This window comes from Phyllostomus discolor, chromosome 8 (genome assembly GCF_004126475.2).
Source record: "Phyllostomus discolor isolate MPI-MPIP mPhyDis1 chromosome 8, mPhyDis1.pri.v3, whole genome shotgun sequence".
NCBI lineage: Eukaryota > Metazoa > Chordata > Mammalia > Chiroptera > Phyllostomidae > Phyllostomus > Phyllostomus discolor.
The window spans coordinates 70,002,901-70,023,262 of NC_040910.2; the positions used below are offsets into that span (position 1 = coordinate 70,002,901).

At 49.3% G+C, this 20,362-nt stretch overlaps 1 protein-coding gene across 3 annotated transcripts in view; it reads left to right on the top strand.

The window, feature by feature from the left end:
• Nucleotides 1–348: 348 nt before the first annotated feature.
• PIK3R6 (phosphoinositide-3-kinase regulatory subunit 6) overlaps nt 349–20,362 on the top strand; it is a 48,689-nt gene continuing 28,675 nt past the window's right edge. The window contains exons 1-7 of one of the 3 annotated variants that reach the window (XM_036033009.1): nt 349–546; nt 12,512–12,619; nt 17,758–17,841; nt 18,459–18,550; nt 19,146–19,214; nt 19,678–19,810; nt 19,983–20,052. In XM_036033009.1, coding sequence (XP_035888902.1) covers nt 12,607–12,619; nt 17,758–17,841; nt 18,459–18,550; nt 19,146–19,214; nt 19,678–19,810; nt 19,983–20,052 — 461 coding nt within the window. In that variant the 5' untranslated portion in view covers nt 349–546; nt 12,512–12,606. Of the gene's footprint in view, nt 547–12,511; nt 12,620–17,757; nt 17,842–18,458; nt 18,551–19,145; nt 19,215–19,677; nt 19,811–19,982; nt 20,053–20,362 lie in introns of those variants that run through there. The other 2 variants (XM_036033008.1, XM_036033011.1) reach the window with 2 other exon arrangements.

The following is a 20,362-nucleotide window of genomic DNA, read 5'->3' on the forward strand; positions in this document are numbered from 1 at the left end:
TGAGAGGGGAGGGAGCTGGAGGTGTTAAGGTTGACACTCAGGTTGTGGATTCTGAGGCGAGGAGCCAGAAAGTTGGTTTAGAGGGGGAAATGATGAGCCTGGTTCAGACTCATTGAGCTGGAGGTCCTTGAGGGCTTGGGTGTCCGGAAGTGGGGGTGGCCTGGGGCATGGGACAGAGGTCGGGGCCCTGCTTCACTGTCCAGCCAACACCAGTGGGATCCTATCTAGGTGCCTACCTCCCACCCAGTCAGAATAAAGAACCTCCGCTGACCACGGGTGGCCACAGAGCAACCTCACAGCAGGATGTGTTCTGGGAGGAGCTTTGAGGCCTGTGGGGAAGGGGAAGGAAGAGGAGGGGACAGAGCCAGGCCGGTTCAGCACTAGGCTTTTCTCTGCAGACCTGGAGGCTGCAGCTGAGACTGAAAACACCAGTCTGAGCTCCTGTAAGACATCAGGTTCTCTGGGGCTGGCCACCTCCCAGGGCAGGACTGTGGGGAGCTAACTGGCCGAAGACTTGGGGAACCAAGCTGCAGCAGCTGAGCCGAGGTAGGTGCTGGCCAGAGTGGGGTCCCTAAGGAGGGAGTGGAAGAGGCAGATCCAAGCAGAGCAGATGGGGCTGCCTGGAGGACGGGTAATGGAAGGGGTCCTGTGAAGGCCCGAGACAGCCCTGGCTCTTAGGAACTTATGGCCCAGTAGCCTTTCTGAGAAGGTTACTTATATCTGGTGGCTTCTAGGACCACTCTGCCACTTAAAGTTTGTTCAGCCCATATTCACTAGAAGAAGACTTCTTTCTTCCCCGAACCCCGCAAATGCTGATAAGAAGAAGAGGAATTATACACGCTCAGTGCTGTAGAGCACACTCATTATCCTGTTGAATCCTCATGAGCAATTGAAAGTAGGCTGGGTATGTGTTTTAATGCCCATCTTATAGGTCAGGAGACTAAGGTTTAGAGAGATGAAGATACTTGTCAAAGATTACAGGGTGGGTAAGCAACTCAGAATGAACCTTCTGGGTCCCTCTCTGCACCCCTTGTGGGACATCTTCTACCCATCCCTCTCCTGGGGAACGTGCAGCCAGGGCGGCCGATCTGGCCTTTTCCCCACACACGTGGATCAAGCGTCTTCTACGTGGGCAACCGATGCCAGGGTGCAGCCAGGGCCAGGGCTCCATCCTCGAGAAGCTGACGCAGAAAGTCAGATGCGCCAGAGCCCTGGTCGAGGTGTGTGCAAAGGCAGAGAGAGACCTCTGGGTGTGGGGACTGGAAGGGCTCGGCGGAAGGTGCACCTGAGCCTTGAGGGAGGCAGATGGTTTGTGCACAAACATGAGGTGCCAGGCACCTGGGTTCAGGCAGCAGTGTGCAGACTCATGAGGAGGGAAGTGGGTGTGAAAGTCGGTGTTAAAGGAAAGAACAGATTCCGTTTGGCCACTAAATTGTAGAGTTTATGGAAGATATACAGGCGAGAGCCTGTTCCATTTCTTTATTTGGCTTCAAGAAGACTTTAAATATCACCTCATTCATTTTATTTAAAAAAGGTTTTATTTATCTATTTTTAGAGAGAGGGGAAGGGAGAAAGAAAGAGAGGGAAAGAAACATCGATGTGTGAGGGAAACATCAATTGGTTGCCTCTTGCACACACCCCAACCGGGGACCTGGCCTGCAACCGGTCATGTGCCTGATCAGGAATCGGACCAGAGAGTTTTACTTTGCAGGGTGACACTTCAGCCAACTTAGCTGTGCAGTCAGGGCTGAATATCACTCCATTTAGTCTTCACAGTAATCTATGAATAGGTGTTATTGTTAGGTCTCCTTTAAAGCTAGGGAAACTGAGGCACAAAGGTTTTAAGCCCCTAGCCCATGTTGCCATAGCAACAGAGAGGGTTGAACCCAGTCAGCCCAGCACCCATGCTACCTGTCAGGCCACTTTCCCACATAGCCCCTCACCAGGGTCTGCCGCTCACCGCTGTCATCTCCTGGGCTGGCGTGGTGAACGTGCATGCCAGGCTTCGGTCATCACCATTTGATCCCCTCAGCTTCCCGGTCTCCGTCCTGTCTCCCTGCCCCTGGGAACAATGCTGCCCCCCCACCCCCAGACTGGCTTCCCAACATCCAGGTGTTTCCTTCCCGGCTATTGGCAGACATCGAGGAGGAAATGGGCCAGCCCCATCCACAGGGGACAGCCTCAAGGGAGCCAGGCCCTCACCTCCCTGGCCCCTCAGGATGTGGAAAGCTCAAGTGGACCTCGTGGGGAGAGGGTCAAGGGCTGCAGGAACCTTCTCAGAGCTCTGAGGGCTGCCTTTCCACTCCCTTCTCCCCTCCTGTGAGTCTACTAATCACATGCTCTGAACCAGAGAACCAGGTGTTTGGCCTGGCAAATAGGACTGTCTCAGTGGAGAGAAAGGGCCAGCGTCCTGGAAGTAGCCTCTGCCCCTGAAACCCGGGGGGTGTGAAGCGACAGTGGTGTGAGGAGAGTGGACTGACATGGAGCACAGGGACATGGCAGGCTCAGAAGGTCCCTTCTCTCCATGCCAGGGTGGTGGCCCGAGGACAGGAGGGAGGCAGAGTTGCAGTCCTGGGAAACTCCATGTCTCTCCTCCCAGGTTTCAGTCTGGAAGGGGGGGCACTGGGAAGTCTGGATGGTGGTTTTTCTGACTGGACAGCCTGCCCTAGGGGTCAGCAGTGAGGGGCTGGGGTGCTGGGGTGGCCGGGTGATGGTCAGAACCTGGGATCTTCATTGTGAAACACTGAGCCTGAGCCAGGCCTCTTCACATCTTTCTCTGAATCCCACTCACTTCAGCCTTCCTCGAGCCGGAAGCCCTTCCACCTTATCTCGCATCAGCTTAGGGAGGGCAGCAGCAGCTGCGAAGGCACCCCTGTGGGCTTCTCCCACAGAGCCCGCTCTCTGGATTTTTTGTGGACAGCCCCGGGGCCTGCTTCACCCTGAGGCCGTGACCAGGCATTGGCACCTGCCCTGAGGACTGTCTACGGTGAATGCCATGTATTTAAGGAGATGTGCCCTCAACATCCCAGCTCATTCATTCACTCATTTGTTCACTCATCATCTTTGTCTCTGGCCTGGACCCTCTGTCAAGAACTAGGAAGGGTCTAAGATTTTACCCTACTCGTAACTCACAAGTTAGCTTGCCAACAAGTTTGTTTTAAGGACACTGGCAGAAAACAGTGACTCTAGAGTCAGAGACAAAGGATTTTATTAGAGCACAGCCAGAAGCACGAGTGCTGTGCTCCCCTTGCCCACCAAGTCCCGGGTGGTGGTGGTGGGGGCAGGGGAGCGTGAAGGCAGAGCCAAGAGGAGGAACCCTGAACTCAGGAAGCCCAATTCTCACAATGAGCTGCCAGCAAATCTGCCAGCCTTCACCCTGGAGGGAGGCATTCTCCTGTTATATTGGATGGCTAGTAAATCTGCCCTCTGCCCTGGGGGAGACACTGTCTCCCTTTTCCAAAGCTGTTCACGGCACAAACTTTTCTGAAGAGATGATCTGGAACAAAAGCTCCAAGGCGTGTGCAAACCCATGGAGGCTGTCCGCCGTCACCCTCCCACTGTCCCCTCAGTATTGCCCCAGCTGTGTTGTCCCTTGAACACCCCAGGCACCTCGCCCCTCAGTGTTGGCCGGCTACTCCCCTCACCTGGAACACGGTTCCTGCAGCTGTCACCCGGCTTGCTCTCTTCCTCCTGCAGGTTTCGACTCACATGCCACCTCTTCAGTGAGACCTCTCTGGTTGTCCTTTTCAGAACTGCACCCCCGACTCTGGAACCCCATATTTTCCTCCCCTCCTTATTCTTACAACACCGATCATCGCCTACTACATAGTTTGATCATCCAGTTTGTCTGCGCCCTCCACCCCCTCTCCATACCCACCAGGGCACAGCCTTTATGAGAGCAGGCGTCCATCTATTTTAAGGTGTTGCCGCATTCCCAGGACCCAGAACAGTGTCTGACATGTAGAAGGTTCTCAGTAAATAGCGCTGACTGAATGAATGAATCCATCCATTCACTGACGTGGTCTTCAGTCGAAGCCAGGTTTTCCTACCTCGCATCCATCGGACCTGTCAGACAGTGCCCATCACACAGGAAGGCTATACAGCTGCTGAACAAACGGAACAATGAATGAATGCTGTGGGCAGTGTAGGGAGGGAGGCCACAGTGCAGTGACCGTGGTGCTTCTCCCAAGTTGTTGGGATTCACCCTGTGGCTGCTTTTCCCGCTGCCTGGGCGGGGCGCTGGAGTCGTTCTGACTGGAGGCAGAGGTGGCTGCATTTCTTTCCTGTGATGTCACGTTCTTGCTGTGACTGGGGGAACAGGGAGATGGCAGGGCATGTGAGCTGAGTCCTGACGTGCTACTGTCCCAGACACGGCCTTCGACCGATCCCCAAGCACAGTTGGCAGAGGTGCCCGCTATGTGAGTGTGGCCGAGTGCACCGTCCTCACTGCTGTGTCTGTGCCCCCTTCCCTGTGTCTTCTTTGCCAGTACTCTGAGCATCAACATAATCTCTGTTTCCTGTGCCATTTGTCCTCCCAGCCATGCCCGACAGACTTGTTTCTGCTCCCTAGCCTGAGAGTAGCATAGGGACAGTGACACTGTCTTGTCTTCCTATGAGTGCTTGACAGTCATTCATTCAAGGCTATTTATCAAGGACCTGCTATGTGATGTCAACCATGTCAGGTAATGAGGACACAGCAGTGAACCTAACAGAGTCCTTCTACAGACCCTTTTACAGGTGCAGCAGCAGTTCAGCGCCCCCTTATGGTTGCCACATGAATTGTGGGCCCAGTGTTGTCAGATATTCCACTTCTTTTAAGTTATTAAATATGGGAATCTTGATTTTTTTAAATCCTCACCAAAAGAAATATTTATTGATTTTAGAAGGAGAGGAAGGGAGGGAGAGAGAGGGAGAGAAACATCAATGTGAGAGGGAAACATCTATTGGCTGCTTCCTGTATGCAACCCAACCAGGGATCCAACCCACAACCTAGGTATGTGCCCTGACTGGGAATTGAACCTGCAAATTTTTGGTGCACGGGATGACGCTCCAACCAACTGAAGCACTGCACCAAAAGGTTGAGGGTTCCATCCCCAGTCAGAGTGCACACCTAGGTTGCAGGTTCCATCCCTGCTTATGGGAGGCAACAGAAAGATTTTTCTCTCTCACATCTCTCTCTCTCTCCTCCCTTTCCTCTCTCTCTAAAGTCAATGAACATATGCTTCGGTGTGGATTTAAAAAAAGAAGTCACATGCTGGTAGACCCCCACCTCCTAAGGGCAAGGACGTGTCTTATTTATCTCTACACTCGGGCCCCACACAATTTCTGCCACGTGGACGGTGTTCCGTAGATGCTGTTTGATTTATTCAGCAACCTCAGTCACTGAAACCACTGCCAGGAACTAGGAAGAGAACCAGAGAGCCTCTGAGCAGCCCAAACGAATGTTCCAGGTCTGTAGATGGAAGTTTCATGCTCTTTGCCTAGATCAGTTTCTCAGGCTTTGTTTCATACAAGACAATCCCTTGTGCTTCTCCGGCTTCCCAGCCCTCCACAAATTGGCAGCTGGGTGGAAAAGACAGCTCAGACAGGACTGTGGCCAACACTGAGGGGTGTGTGCAAATTAAAAAGAATCATTCCCTCTGAGCAGACAAATTACAGCAAGTGCTTCTTTGGACAGATAAATTACTAAACCTCATTCTCTCTGGCTGGGGAAATTACCAAAAGGCCAGGAAATGGTGGGCTGGACAGCAGCCCCCATTCACAGTGATGTGCAAGGTGCAGCTGAGACAGGAATCATACCTGAAAAGTCAGTAAGTTGGAGCCAAGCAGCCCCTGAGTTCTTCATCGTATTACGGTGTGGTACATGCCTTGAGCTCCAATGAGGTTCACTCACAGAGGCAGTGTGGGTGCTTAAATGGGCAAGCCTTAGTTTGTAAGAAACTCACATGATCCTTGAGTAAAGACAAGTGAGATATTGATGCATTTTGAGAATAGCCTAGGTTCTGCTTTTTTCCATTTCCTGTCTCTCTGAAGCTTGTCACCTGAGAGCTCTCCCCCACACTGGTGTGGTCAGCAGCCCCAAAGGACAGGAAATAGACAGAGGTCCCCTGCAGAGGAGCAAAGGGGCTGTACGAATCATCCCAGATGATGCTGCACACATGTATAAAACACTGAATAAGTGTTTGATGAATAAATGAGTGAGTGACAGAATGACTAGAAGAATGAATAAGGAGGATTTCTGACAGTGTTTGTTTAAGCTTCTTAAAATTTTACTTTCAGTGGAAAATCAGCCCAGACACCCCAAAATTTACACAGTAAGTCCTGAGACTCCCTGAGACTCCCCTTTCAATTTATATCATTGTGATTTCTTTTCCTTCAAGGCTACTTGGTGTTCATTATTAGCCAATTCTATCTGGATAGAAGTTTGCCTGAGTGTTCATTTTATTTTATCAGAAGAAAGGGTGATTGGAAAGGTTTGGGGGAGTGGGTGGAGGGGTGTGGAAGGCAAGAGAGGTGGCTACAATTGCACACCCCACGCTGAGCTCAAGCCCTGGTTTCATCACTCATTGGCCATGTGACTTTTGGCAACACACTTCACCTTTATTCATTCATCACATACAAGGTCTGTCCAGAAGGTATCCAGCCATGTAATATGAAAAATAGAGACATTTATTGAAGAAGATGCAAGCAAGATACAAGAGACATTGTACATACGACAATGACGCCTCAGTCCCCTTCAAAGTAGGTACCTTAGGACCTCACGCAGTTCTCTCAATCACCATCAGCTGCCCTGTCGTATTTTTCTAAATCTCATCGACAGTCTGAAATCCCTTTCAAAGGTGATTTTAGTTTTGGGAAAAGCCAGAAGATGCAGGGCACCAAATGTGGGCTGTAGGGGGGCTGAGTCACCGGGGTGATTTGATGTTTCGCCAGAACACCCTGTACAAGACGTGATGCAAGAGCAGGCACGTTGTCGTGATGAAGCTGTCAATTACCAGTTGCCCATAGCTGTGGCCTTCTGAGTCACCCAAATAATTTCTGCCGAGAAATGTTCAAGCTTAACACAAAATTTGATGCAAATTCATTGTTCTACTTGCTCAGTCATTTTGAATGTGATGGCCACACAGTACACATGCCCACTCAACAGTGTCTACCGCCCCCACTGACTGGTGCAGTGAAGTCATCATTGTTCATTCACACATGCATATTTCAATCCACTCTCCTTGGCTGCCAGGTTACATTGAAGTCACACAAACCATTTTTGTTATATTAACAATGGCTGCACTTTTCCTAGACAAGCCTCATATTTCTCTAAAATATATATTTGTTGTCTCCTGGGTGGCAGTACTGCCCTCGGTGCTGGACATGCTGCAGTGAATACGACACGCCAGGACCCAGTGTTTGTGGAGCTCATGTTTAATGAGTAGCCCAGAAAACTAATCATTATACAGGAAAATTTCTGGTGTGATACATGCTATGAATAATTCTAAGAATGTGCTAGAGCATAACTGGGGCAGCTGTTTTAGAAAGCTTAGTCAGGAAAGTCCTCTCTAAAAGAGTGACATTTAAAATAAGACCTGACTACTGAGAGGAGACCAGCCATGGGGGAGCTGAAGGAAAGGTGTTTTAGGCCAAGTGTGCAAAGGCTCTGAGGTGGAACTGAGCGTGGCAAGTTGGAGCAGCACAAGGAGCCGTGAGATGAGACCCTGGTAAGCCAGGGGATAGGGTGATGAGGTGAAGCTGGAAAGGTGTGCTGGGTCAGGCGAGATTTAGACAGGCTGAGGAGTGTGGAGTTTACTACTGGACCCAAGAGAAGCCACTGGAGGGCTTTAGTCAGGGATCAGGATGCAAGGGGGAGGGTGGAAGCTGGGAGATGCAGTGGGGACACTACCATAGCCTGGCAAGAGATGATGGCAGCTTGGACCAGTGGGGCAGAGGGGATAGAGCAGAAGTTATTAAGATCATTCTTCACAACCACACAGCTAATAGTGGGGGACATGGGAACCTGGCATTGGGGTCACACTTGGGAAGATTCTCTTGGCCTCCTGCCACCACTGGAACTGGGATCAGGACCCAGATCTGCCCTTTGCCCCTGCCAGTGCACCCTGTGTGGTGGTCGGGCCATGCCATATTGCTATTTTTCAGCCCTTCTGATTATTTCTGCTACACAGTTCTGTGAGTTTTAACACACGTATAGACAGACTTCACCACACTCAGGATACAGAGCTGTTCCATCACCCCAAAGTTCCCTCTAGCCCCTCTGTAGTCAACCCCTCTCCTTACCCCAACCTCTTACAACCACTGATCTATTTTCTGACCCTACTTTTCCTTTTCTAGAGAATGCCATATAAATGGAAACATGCAGCTGGTTACCTTTTAAGTCTGGCTTTTTCAAGTCAGCACAATGACTTTGAGAGTCACGCATGTCATTGCGTGTATCCATAGTTCATCTCTTTGTATGGCCGAGTGCTCATATGATGTATCAGAGTTTGCTTATGCACTCACCCGCTGAAGACACCGGGATGTTCACAGTATAGGACAGCTGTCAGTAGAGCTGCTGTACATACCGGTGAACAGGACTTGGTGTGAACACGGGTTTTCATTTCTCTAGAGGAAAGAGTTAAGAGTGGGATTGCAGGATCCTATTGTAAGTGATGTTTAACTTTAGGAGAAATTGCCAAACTTCTTTCCAGAATGGCTGTGTCGTTTTACATTTCCACTAGTAATACATGAGAGTTCCAGCTCTTCCACACCCTCTCCAGCACTTTGTATTGTCTGTCCACTTATTTTTTAATCAAGAGGGAAAGGGAAGGAGAAAAGGAGGGAGAGAAATATCAATAGGTTGCCTCTTGCACTTCCCCAACTGGGAACCTGACTCATAACCCAGGTACGTGCCCGTAGGAACTGAACCAGCAACCCTTTGGTTCTCAGGATGGTGCTCAATCCACTGAGCCACACTAGTCAGGGCTACTTTTCAATTCTAGTCATTCTAATAAGTATATGGTGGTGTCTCATGGTTTTAATCTGCACTTCCGTCGTGGCTATTAACATGTGTTTTTTTCTTGTGCTTCTTTGCCATCCACATATCTTTTTTGATGAACTATCTGTTTAAAAATTTTTCCATTTGGGGGTGTTATCTGTTTTCTTACTATTGAGTTTTGAGAGTTTTTAAAATGCATTCTGGATACAAGTTCTTTGTCAGATATATGATTTGAATATATACATATTTTTAAGTCTGTACTTTGTATTTTCACTTTCTTAAAGTATTTTTCCCAAAGCCAGAGTTTTTCATTTTGGTGAAATCCAATTTATCAACTTTTTCTTTTATGAATCACACTTTTAGTGTGATATCTAAGAACTCTTTCCTTAACCCAAGGTCACAGACACTTTTTTTTGTTATCTTCTCCAAGTTTGTGGTTCTACATTTTATGTTCAGGTCTAGAATACATTTTAAGTTCATCTCGGTTTCAGCTGTGGGATTTAAGTTGAGATTCTCTCTCTCTCTCTCTCTCTCTCTCTCTCTCCCATTAGTTGTTCCAATACCATTTGTTGAAAAGACAATTCTTTCTCCTTTGTATTGTCTTTGCAACTTTGTCAAAAATCAACTGGCCATATTTATATGTGTCTATTTTGGGACACTCTATTTGGTTCCATTGGTCTGTTCTAGTTCTTCACTAAAAACTTTACAGTAATTCTTAAAATAGGGAGATGAATCTCAAATGTTTTGTTTTCCTAAATTGTTTGGCTTACAAGTTTTACAATTTGCTTATCTATATCTACAAAAAATTACTGCTGGTATTTTTACTGGAAGTACATGAACTCTATAAATAAAGTTGCTGATTCGTAAAAGGCTGATGAAAGAATCAAGTAAATAAATAGAGACCCACAGTGTATTCACGGTTTGGAGGACCCACCACAGTGATGTTGATTCTTCGATTTATCCCTCAGTATTTCTTTCTTTTCCTTTGGAGCTGTTGCAAATGGCATATGTAAATATGACTGCCGCATGTTGACATTTATTCCAATGTTGTGTTGAAGGGTTGGGTGGGAGTGGTGAGGGCGGGCCGCCAGGTCTCTTCCCGGCCTTTGAGGGGAACGCCGGCCCTTCCCCGCTGCCCAGCCTCGCTGTGCTGGGGCGGGGGTGGCGGTGGTAGACACCCTCCATCAGATTAATTAAGTTCCTTATATTCCTAATTTGCCATAAATTGTTCTTGTGAATGAGTGTTAAAAACTGTCAAATTCTTTTACTGTCTCAGTGATAGGATCACGTGGTTTTTCTCTTTTAGCCTCTAGTATGGTGGATTATATAGGCTGACTTTCGAGTATCGAACCAGCCCTGAACCAGCCCTGAACCAGCCCTGCACCCCTGGGAAAACCCCATCAGGTTGTCATGCATTATTCTTCTTATAGTTTGCTGGACTTGGTTTACTAAAGTTTTGGTGAGAATTTTTTCATTGGTCCTTTTTTTGTACCATCTGTGTCTGGTTTTGTCACCAGGATAATGTTGGACTCATAAAATGGGTTGGGAAGTGTTCCCTCCTCTTTCATTGTCTGGGCTGGTGGATTATTTCAAAATGTGTTGTTTAATATCCCAGTATTTGAATATTTTCTAGTTATCTTTATGTTACTGATTTCAAGTTCAATTTCATTATAATCAGCAAGGCTACTTTGCTTAATTTCAATTATTTTAAATTTGCTAAGGTTTGTTTTATGACCCAGGGTATGGTCTATCTGGATGAACTTTAAAAGAATTTATATTCTGCTATTATTATGTGTAGGGTTTCACAAAGGCCAGTTGAATTCAGCTGGCTGATGGCATTATTCAGTTTTTCTGTATCCTTGCTGATTTTCCATCTGTTTATTCTATCAATGATGAAGCAAATATGGGGGAAATTAGCCTTTAGTTTTACTCAATTTTTTCCTTTGTGTATTTTGAATCCCTGTTGTGAGGTTCCTACCAGTTTAGAATGGTTATATCTTCTTCATGAAGTGACCCTCTCATCATCATGCAATTTCTCTCTTTATTTCTGACAATGTTCCTTGCCCTGAAATCTACTTTGTCTCCTACTCACCTGTCACCACTTCAGCTTTCTTTTGATTAGTGTTTGTACGGTATATTTTTTCTGTTTTCAAGGTTAATTAATGTACATTGTAGCATGTTATCAAAATTTTGTTCTTGTTAAGGCCAAATAATTTTTCATTGTGTGGATATAACACATTTTGTTCATTCATCTGTTGATGGACATTTGTAGTGTTTTCATCTTTTGGCTATTTTGAATAATGCTGCTATGGAGGTTGGTGTGCAGGCATCTGTGGGAGTCCCCATTTTCAATTCTTTTGGGCGTTTACCTAGAAGTGAAGTTGCTGGGTCACAGCGTGTTTCTGTGCATAACTTCTTGAGAGGCTGCCAGACTGGTTCCCACAGCAGGGGCCCCACCTCACAGCCCACCACCAACATGCCAAGGCTCCGATTTCTGCACATTCTTGCCAACACTTGTTATTTTCTGTTGTTTTTTTCTTTTTAAAATACCTATCTTGGTGAGTGTGAAGTGTTTCATCTACTTTTAAAACTATTTTTACTAAATAAATTCTGGAGTCAAGGATAAGCTGGCTTTTCCCCCAAAGAATCTTTATTCTTTCTCTATGCTTTGGAACCATTTAAATAACACAGAAGTTTTGTTGCCTTGAAGGTTTGAGAAAACTTGTCAGAGGAGCCGCCTGAGCCAGACAGCACTTTTTAAGAACTGGTTCTCTGACACATTTTTCTATTTCCTCAATGGCTACCAAAATAAGCGCGGGCGGTGAGCGGGGGGGCGTTAAACTCTTTTAGAGACATTTGAGTTATTTTTATTTTCCTAGGAAACTATGTATGACATGGAGGGTTCAGATTTTCTTTTTTGCCATAGATGTAAAGGTAAATATAGATACAGATAGGGTATTTGTCATTCCTAAAGTTGTCTCTGTTTTCTCTCTCTCTCAATTAGTTTTTCCAGGTGTGTGTGTTTATTTATTTAAAAAACTGTTTTTTCTTCCAAGAACAGGCTCTTGAACCCATTCAGAGTCCCCCTGCTTCTCAGCTGTGGAGTTTGTTGCTCTGGGAAGCAGATTTGGGGAGCCCCTCCCACTGGGGTCAAAGTGGAGCAGCACAGGGTCCTGATGGAGGGCATGCGCTCTACAGCCAGATGGTCTGAGTTCAAGGGCTCTTTCCTTTCCTTACTAGCTGTTTGACTTTGAAGAGTTATTTAAGCTCTCTGCGCTTTAATTTCCCCATCTGCAGATGGGGAGAAAATAGTACCTACCTTATAAGGTTGATATTAATACTAAAGAGTTAAGAGTATTTACATGCTAGAACATCCTCTGGCATGTAGCAAGCGCTACAGAAGTGCTTCTGAAATGAATCCAAACTTTCCTCCAGGGTGCCAGCGGCATAGGTCCCCTGAGAGCCTCTCCATTCCTCAAATATACTTTCTGCACCTTCCTACGGTTTATGCAAAAACCTCTTGTTTTGCAGAACCACCTCTGTGCAAGAAAAAACAAACAGACCACTTTACTTTCCATCCTGCCACCGGAGGCAGCCACATCCTCCTCACAAACCCCCCGGCTCCCATGGAGGCTTCAGGTCAGTATGGTTGGGGGAGGGTAGAGAGGGGTCAGTGTGCCCAGCTGCATTAGGGGGGGACACCCTTGCAGTTGAGAATGCCCCCATAGATGGCAGGACCACTTCCACCCAGCCAGGCTGTGAGACCACACTTAGCTGCCCACTCATGAGGACAGAGAGATGGACATCCACACGTTTGCACGAGTCTCAGTTGTTTGCAGGTCACTGAGCTGGACATTGGCAATAATGACAAAAATAGCCAAGATTTATTACCAAAGACTTGCATTTAACAAAAACCTCTATAGAGTTTACAATATATCAAGTAGTCATAATAGCACCTGACAGATGTTAACTCATCTAGTCATTATAAAGGTAGACATTATCCCTATTCCGACTTTACAGAAGGGGAAGGTGAGACTCAGAGAGGACAGGTGTTGATCTCAAAGCCATGTGGGTATTGGATGGTTAGGTTAGATCGGGACAGGAACCCAGCGAGGTAGCTCCTACTCTCAGTGATTTCACTGCGGGTTGCCTCCTGCCAACGTCAGAAGGATTCTGTGAGGTAGGGATATCAGTATGATTTTCCTCATTTTACTGAAGGGGAAACTGAGGCTCAGAGAGGTTAAGTAACTTGCTCAAAGCTGCATAGCTAGTAAGTGGCAGAGGCAGGACTGGAGCCCAGATCTGGCTAAATCCAAAACCCAGATGCTCTTCCTCATATCAACCTGAGACAACAAGGAGAGGGGACCGTTCCCCTAACATGTGTATTAATTGGTGGTTGCCCAGCAAGTCAGAGCAACCCTCGGGCCACCAGGCACAGAGTCCAGTGCCCTTGCAGATCCCTGTCCTGGGGAAGGTGAGGGGACACCCTATGGCAGGCACGGCTACCAGGTTCTCCTCATTTGCAAGATGTGCACACTTTCCACGCCTGCTCACAGTCAGGGAGCCATGCCCGGGGAGAGGACCCAGCTGCATCAGGCAAACCCAGTGAACCCCAGTGTCACAATAGTCTGTCTTCTCTTACACCAGAAGGGGGTTGCAACAGGAGGGTAGTGGAGGAGTCAGCCCGGTGAAAATCTAAACCACCCAACTTTGTACCCACTTTAATCATAACGAAAAACACACGCTGTGCTGTGTTTTGGGAAAGAGGAGTACCGGTGAAGGTTCTTTGGATCCAGGCCATAGAAACCTATGTGGCTAATTTAATTTTTAAAACTGGCCAAGCATTGAAGGAACAGCTAAAGCACAGGTACCAGAAAGCGCAAGCAACAGGGCAGACTTGCCACCAGGACCAGGAGAGGGAGACAGTGACCTCAGAGAGCACTCCAGGTGGACTTGCCTCCTGGCCACCTGCACCGGGTTCGCCTGCAGGGAGAGTCTGCTGGCGGCCTTGGTCCCGTGCCCACTCCAAGCCAGGACAAAGCAAGCCACCTGGGTCGCAATCTCACCAAGACTACAGTGTGCAGGGAAGGCTGCCAGCCAGCTTATACCACTGACAGGCACCCCCAAAGATATGACAAAGGACCCCCACATTCCAATGAATGAAAGAAATGTCCCAAAATTATGATACTTGCCCTGGGAGCTCTGGAAGGTAGTTTTCCCATTACGACCAGGCTGCCTTCCCCAGTTGCCAATGGTTTAAACTTTCCCAGCTTCCTATGGCCATTGGGGTCCTCTCACCATAGAGTTAAGAAGAGGGGCCCTGAAAAGTAAGATATTTATTCTGAGGAACACAAAAGAGCAATGTTTCAAGGGCACCAAAGCCACTGTTATTTTGCCATCCTGCAAACATAGGCAAGATTGCAAACATTTGTGAAACAATCTGAGCCTCTATTTCACATGGTGGTCAGCGGCCTTGGATGGATGAGGACCATGAGCCCCAGTACTCCAACTGCTGGTGTGTCTGGGTGCTGAGCCCATGATTCCCATGAGCAGCTGGGATGCTGAGGTGGAGCTGTCTGTGCACCAGGGGAGCCTCTGACAGCCTCCCCTCTGGTGGGCGGGAGGTCCGGGAGGTCCTGCTGGGCTTCTACTTAATCAAACCTAAACCAGCTTCAAGCTCTCACTTGCCACGGTGAGTATGAGTTCCAGTGTCATTTACTTGAGGTGCCTCCCCCCAAACTTGGGTTCCTGTGGAAAGACGAGAGCTTACAAAGTCTGGACAGTGGGGAGAGTCTGTGGTTTTCATCCCACTGTGGCTGCAGGCCCCAAAACAGGCTTACATGGTCCATAGGGAGAGAGGGGGCTCCTTTGGGGACACTCCTGTGCTCTGGTAAAGGTGGTCCAGGAGACCATAACAATGGCATTCAAGGGCATAGAGTTTAGTGCTTTGCTACCCTCATCAGAGGTCTTTGCCACCACTGGTACTCTAGGTCCCAGCGTGCCCTGGCCTTCCTCTTTCGCTGGGTCCCCACAACCCTTGGGGAGTCGACCTCACACTCTTGGGTTGCCACATTCCTCTTTAACTGAAGGCTGCAGGCTTCCTCTCCACTCCCCCAGAGCCTTGAAGACAGTCTGTCTTGGTTCTCTCAGTCACATGGCTGGGGTATCAAACTTGGGGGTTTGGGGAGAGGATGTAGATGGGTAAAAGGGGGAGAGTGATACTGGAGACCCTGCGCCCCACATCAAGGGGGCAGCGGCCCCCAGCCTGCCGTTGTCGAGTGTGAGAGGAGTGCATGCCCAGTGTCAGCAGACTTTTAAGAGATGCCAAAACCCCAACTTTAATGTAAACTTTCCTTATTTGTAAATGTTGGCAGCTAATTCATTTTTTTGACATTCTACAAGCCCAAACAAAACATGTCTGCAAGCCAGATGTGGACAAAAGCCTGAGAGTTTGGTCCGGCTGTCCAGACTTTCGAAAACAAAGTTTATTTGGGGCTGTCTCCCAGGGCTACCGGCAACTTCTCTATTTTTCTCTGAAACATAAAAAATTAACTCCCTTTGTAAAGCAGGGGAAACTAAAGCTCAGAAGACAAAGGCTTCTCTGGCTTCTAATGAGGGGACAGGGAGGAAATCACACTTATCGCAACGCGCAGTCCACAGGGGAAGAGAGAGAGGCAGAGAGAAGGGAGTGGTGAGGGAGGGGGAAGGAGGGCGAAAAGAAGGAAGACTTAATACCAATTTTTAATAACTCACCCTGCATCAAATCTTCATGCAAGGTGGAGAAGGGTAAATGAAGGACAGCTTGTGGCCAGCCTCACACCAGGCTAAACAATTTCCTTGCCAGTTTGGGAGATGCTACCCTACCCAGCAGAACGGCCAGGTGGGCAAACATGGTCTGTAAGAGACTGCCCACTCACTGCCCGTTGTTAGCCTGATGGAGGCTTAGGATCAGGCCTTGACATGGTCTGGGGGCCAATCAGAGGCAGGAAGAAAGTGGGGCTTTCTGAGTGGCCAGGAGGCCCCAGCAGACTTTGCACAAGCCCACGCCAGAGCCATGAGGAGCCAGCCTGTGAGCTGGGTCTAAACACATTTTGATTCCTGGATGGCAAACTGCTGATTGTTTAAATTTATAATCTCTATCTTATATGCTTCCAAAGCATCCAAGGTGTCCGAGGCAATTAATATATGTGTTAAGTAGGACATTAAGCAGGAACACAAAGAGGAACAAAGAAGAGAGTTCCCCATCACTTGAGATGAGCTGATTTTTGAGGCTGGGCCCTAGTTTGGCTGCAAGTTTCCTGACAGCTAGGACAAAAGGGGAACCCCTGGGGCATGTGGTTTTTATTGTCTGACAACCAGAGAAAGCACGTTTGCCTATAGAGACAAACTCTTGGTTGGCATAGATGTTAAAGGGGAATTTATGGGGCAGGGAGTGTCTCCCATCTTTCCTGTGCTAGCCGGATCCTCCAAGAAGCAGACACCAAGACAGGATTAGACCCGAGAGGATTTATGTCGGAAACACCTGTGGGACAGAACATGGAGAGGTGGCCGGTGGGGTCTGGGGAAGTAAGCTGTCAGGCCGGGATGCAGATCTGACGTGAAGGAAGAAGAAAGGGAAGAAGGCTCGGGCAGAAACGCCTTAGACTGACAGGCAAAGGCTCCGCAAGGCAGCCGAGGGATCCCTGGGCCCAGTCAGCCCTCAGAGAAGGTTTGCATCTCCGCACACAGGCCTGAGCACAAAGCGCCCCCACCCGGTCTGTTAGACTCCTTGCAGCAGGAGGTCAGAGAAGCGCATCCTCACACTTTCCAAATGTCAGAGACTGATTTTTGTGCCCCTTCTCAGGTTTGCCAGGTCAGCGTACCACTGTTACAGAAAAAAAAATTATTCTGACACTTGTTAAAACACTAAGGAAGACTTTAGTCAACACTATTGCAATAGGGGAGAAACATCAGCTCAACACTGAATAAGGCAAAGATGGCTGGGGATTTACAGCCAACGAACAGAGTGTGAGGGTCCACGGACGGGAAGTGGCTGAGAAGAGATGTCAAGGGCGGGGGGATTCTTACTACACTGACCTGACGGGATTCTCACGAGAGGCAGGCCAAGGACTTAGACATCTAAGGTGGGAGATGCAGAACTTGGTCAGATATCAACTGGGGGGTTCTCTATAAATGGACAGCAGGATTCTTGCTGAAACTGTGCTAGGCAGACCAAGGACAGGACAGGGGCCAAGGTCAGGGCCTAGGGCAGAAGAGAGCTCTGAGGAGCCTGAGTAAAATTTGGTCAGGGAGAGAGACTCTTTGTAGCTTTCTGGTACTACCTGATATGTTTCTTTAAACTGACTTTAATTTTAGCTTCATGCATATGTTGAAGAACTAGTTTATATATATATATAGTTATAGTTATATACAGTTATACATATGAATATACTAGTTACATATTCTAATATACATTAAAATGACAGCATCATTATTCAAATATTAGAATCCTCTGTATAACACCTTAAACGTCCCGTGCACTACCAGTGGTTTACGTACCACACTTTGACAAATGTTGGTTTTACAAGAAACAGAAATGCTGTTTGAAAGGCTGTATTCCAGCCCTGGCCCGTATGCTGGCTGCCAGCTCTAAGTTCATTACTTTGGGGTACCTCTTGAGGCTCTCTGGAGGGTCTAAAGACATCTTCAGGGAGAGCGGAGATGGGGCCGAGGTTAGGACCAGGGAAGCGGAGCTCCAAAGATCTGAGACCCAAAGCAAGCCCCGCCCTGTTGCGCAGCCGTGGAGCTGGACCTCCAGCGGAGCGTGCAGGCTGTGCTTCGGCAGCTCAGAGCCCAGGCCCCCGACCTACAGAGCAGCCAAGGTAAGACCCGGCGGGTATTGCCCCTCTGCTCCCCCACCCTTCCCCAGCCTGCTCTTTCCACACATTCTCAACAGAGGGTTGGGGCCGAGCTCACAGAGTGAGGGGCTTCCAGCAGAACCCTCATTCTGCTGGAAATCCCTGGAACCTGAAGAACCCAGCAGACTTCCCTGCTCCTTGCTCACCCTGCCAGAGACAGTGGCACAGCGCCTTAGGATCTTCAGCCTTCCTACCCACCTGCCCCAACTCCCCTGGCAAATAAAACTCCCCAGGGCCCTCTAGGACCATTTGACTTCCAGAAGCGGAGCTTCAGGCGCTGACCTGTAAACACTGCTGCTCCATAAGCCACTCGTACACACCCCTCCCCACTATTGTCCCTCCTGCCTTCCTTTCCACCCTGGAAGTCGCGCTCCCCCAAGGGCAGTCGGTCAGAGCTCCTCGCTCTGGGAGAAGCCCACCCTTGCACACTTGGAGCCAAGTGCTTGGCCGAGGGGTCAGCCTGGTGGCTGGTCAGACTCATTGTCCGGGGTTTAGGATTCCGGGTCCTGCTCAGAAGAGCCTCCTCTCTAAGAGCGGCCGGCCCGCCTGGCTGTGCGGGGCACCCCTCTCTCCTGGCTCAGGCATGTGGAGGTGGTCTCTGCACAAGAAGGTCGACAGAGATCCGGGGAAGAGTCCGGCACTGGTCCGCATTCTGCTCAGAGAACTGGAGAAGGTGGGTTCCTGAGCCTCGGGCTCGGGGAGGCGGAAGGGGGTGAGAGGAGGAGACGTCAGTCCGCTGGGGACTCAGTCCCACCAGCACAGCATCTGCCAAGCTGTGGTCTCCCCCCGTACTTTCCTATATGCAGTATTTTCTTTACATTGACTCCCCTTGTTTGACATGAGTTAACATATTTCAAAAAGAAACCAGAACAAGACCATCAATGGAAAACCACACCACTTGGCAGAAACAGAAAGCACCGATAACATAAATGCATAACTATTCAGATGTTCAAATTACCTTGCACCATTAAAGTTATCCTCCACACCACCCCAAGTTCTGTGCGTGACAGCTTGGGAAACGTTACTCTCAAGGGAGCCTCCAAGTTGGGGACTTTCTTGTTGCTTTGCTGCCAGCTGGTGCCCTGCGTCAGTGCCTCCCCTCCCCATGGAGTCCCTGCACCCCTCCCCTACAGCCCTCCTTCTGGACCAGGGCTGGCTGCGGCCCTTTCCCACCACATCTCCAGCCCATCCTCCTACTGCCCCCACACTGCCTCCTGCTAGGATGTAGTGAGCCCGCCTCAACCCCCAGCCCAACAAATGTTTTCCAGGCGGAAAGCGAGGACACTCGGCAAGTCGTCATTCCCTTGCTGCACACTCTAATGTACGTGCTCACTAAGGTGAGCTGGGGCTGAGGGGCGGGGGTCTGGTGACTACTACAAGTGACTGGGCTGGACTCTGTCCTCTCCCCTCAGGGGACAGCCACTCTTGGCCAGGTGCCAGCCTAGAAGAACTCTTGGATTGCCTGTGCCAAGCTGTTCCTTCACCCTAGCTGTGCCCTTTCCCCAGCAGACAGGAGATGAAGTTGGGGAGGTGGCGGGAGAATGCTGGCCCCATGCAGCAAGGGGGCGGGAGGGGAGATGACCTGCCAGATGAACAGAATGGGATGAATTTCCCCTCTGGGAAGTTTGAGTGGGGTGTCAAAGTTTGAGTGCAATGTCTGAGAAGAGGTGGAAGGTATAGATTTGGGAGGGTCAGGAGCCCAGGTCCTGCTTTCAGGCCCCACCTTCCAGCTGTCCTACCCCTCCCGGGACCCTTTGTGACCCTGGGCTCCAAGCACCCCAACTCCTCCCTCTCCCCCAGGCCACAGGCATCCCAGAGGAGCTCTACCAGAGGACCTACACCCTTTGCATGCGGTTACTGACACTGCCCTCCCCCTACTGCACAATCGCCCTGGACTGTGCCATACGGCTGAAAACTGAGACAGCTGCTCCAGGTAGGAGCTGCTGGCAGCCACGGGCCCCCACGCTGCCACTCCAGCTCCACCCAAGGTCTTGCATTTGTCTTCGGGATTCTGGGAAGCTCAAAAACCCCAGCACCTTTTGCGGGAAGGTGAGGCCTGGGGCTCAGGACTCAGGGCTGCCTTGCTGAAGTGGTCTGCTTTGCAGGGACGCTGTACCAAAGGCTGGTCATTGCCGAGCAGAACTTGAGGAGTGAACTGTATCCCTACCAGGAGAGGTGAGTGGCCCCTCCGCATGCCAGGCCTGTGGGACCGCTCACTGACCGGAAGACAAAAGAGGAGGCCAGATTGAGAGGAGCCTCTACAGAGCTCTCCATTCATGACATTTGTCCTGAGGGGAATGCGTTTTCAAGGTGCCTGTCCTCTGGAGATCTCGGAAAGTAGGATACAGCCTTCCTTCTCAGGCTGGATGCAGACGATCCTGCTCACATGCAGGGAGTAGGCAGGACCGCTGGCTGCCCTGGAGATCTGTTGTTTCACCTCCACCTTTCCTTGGCCATGATGGAGCATCGACTAGCCAGGCAGCCT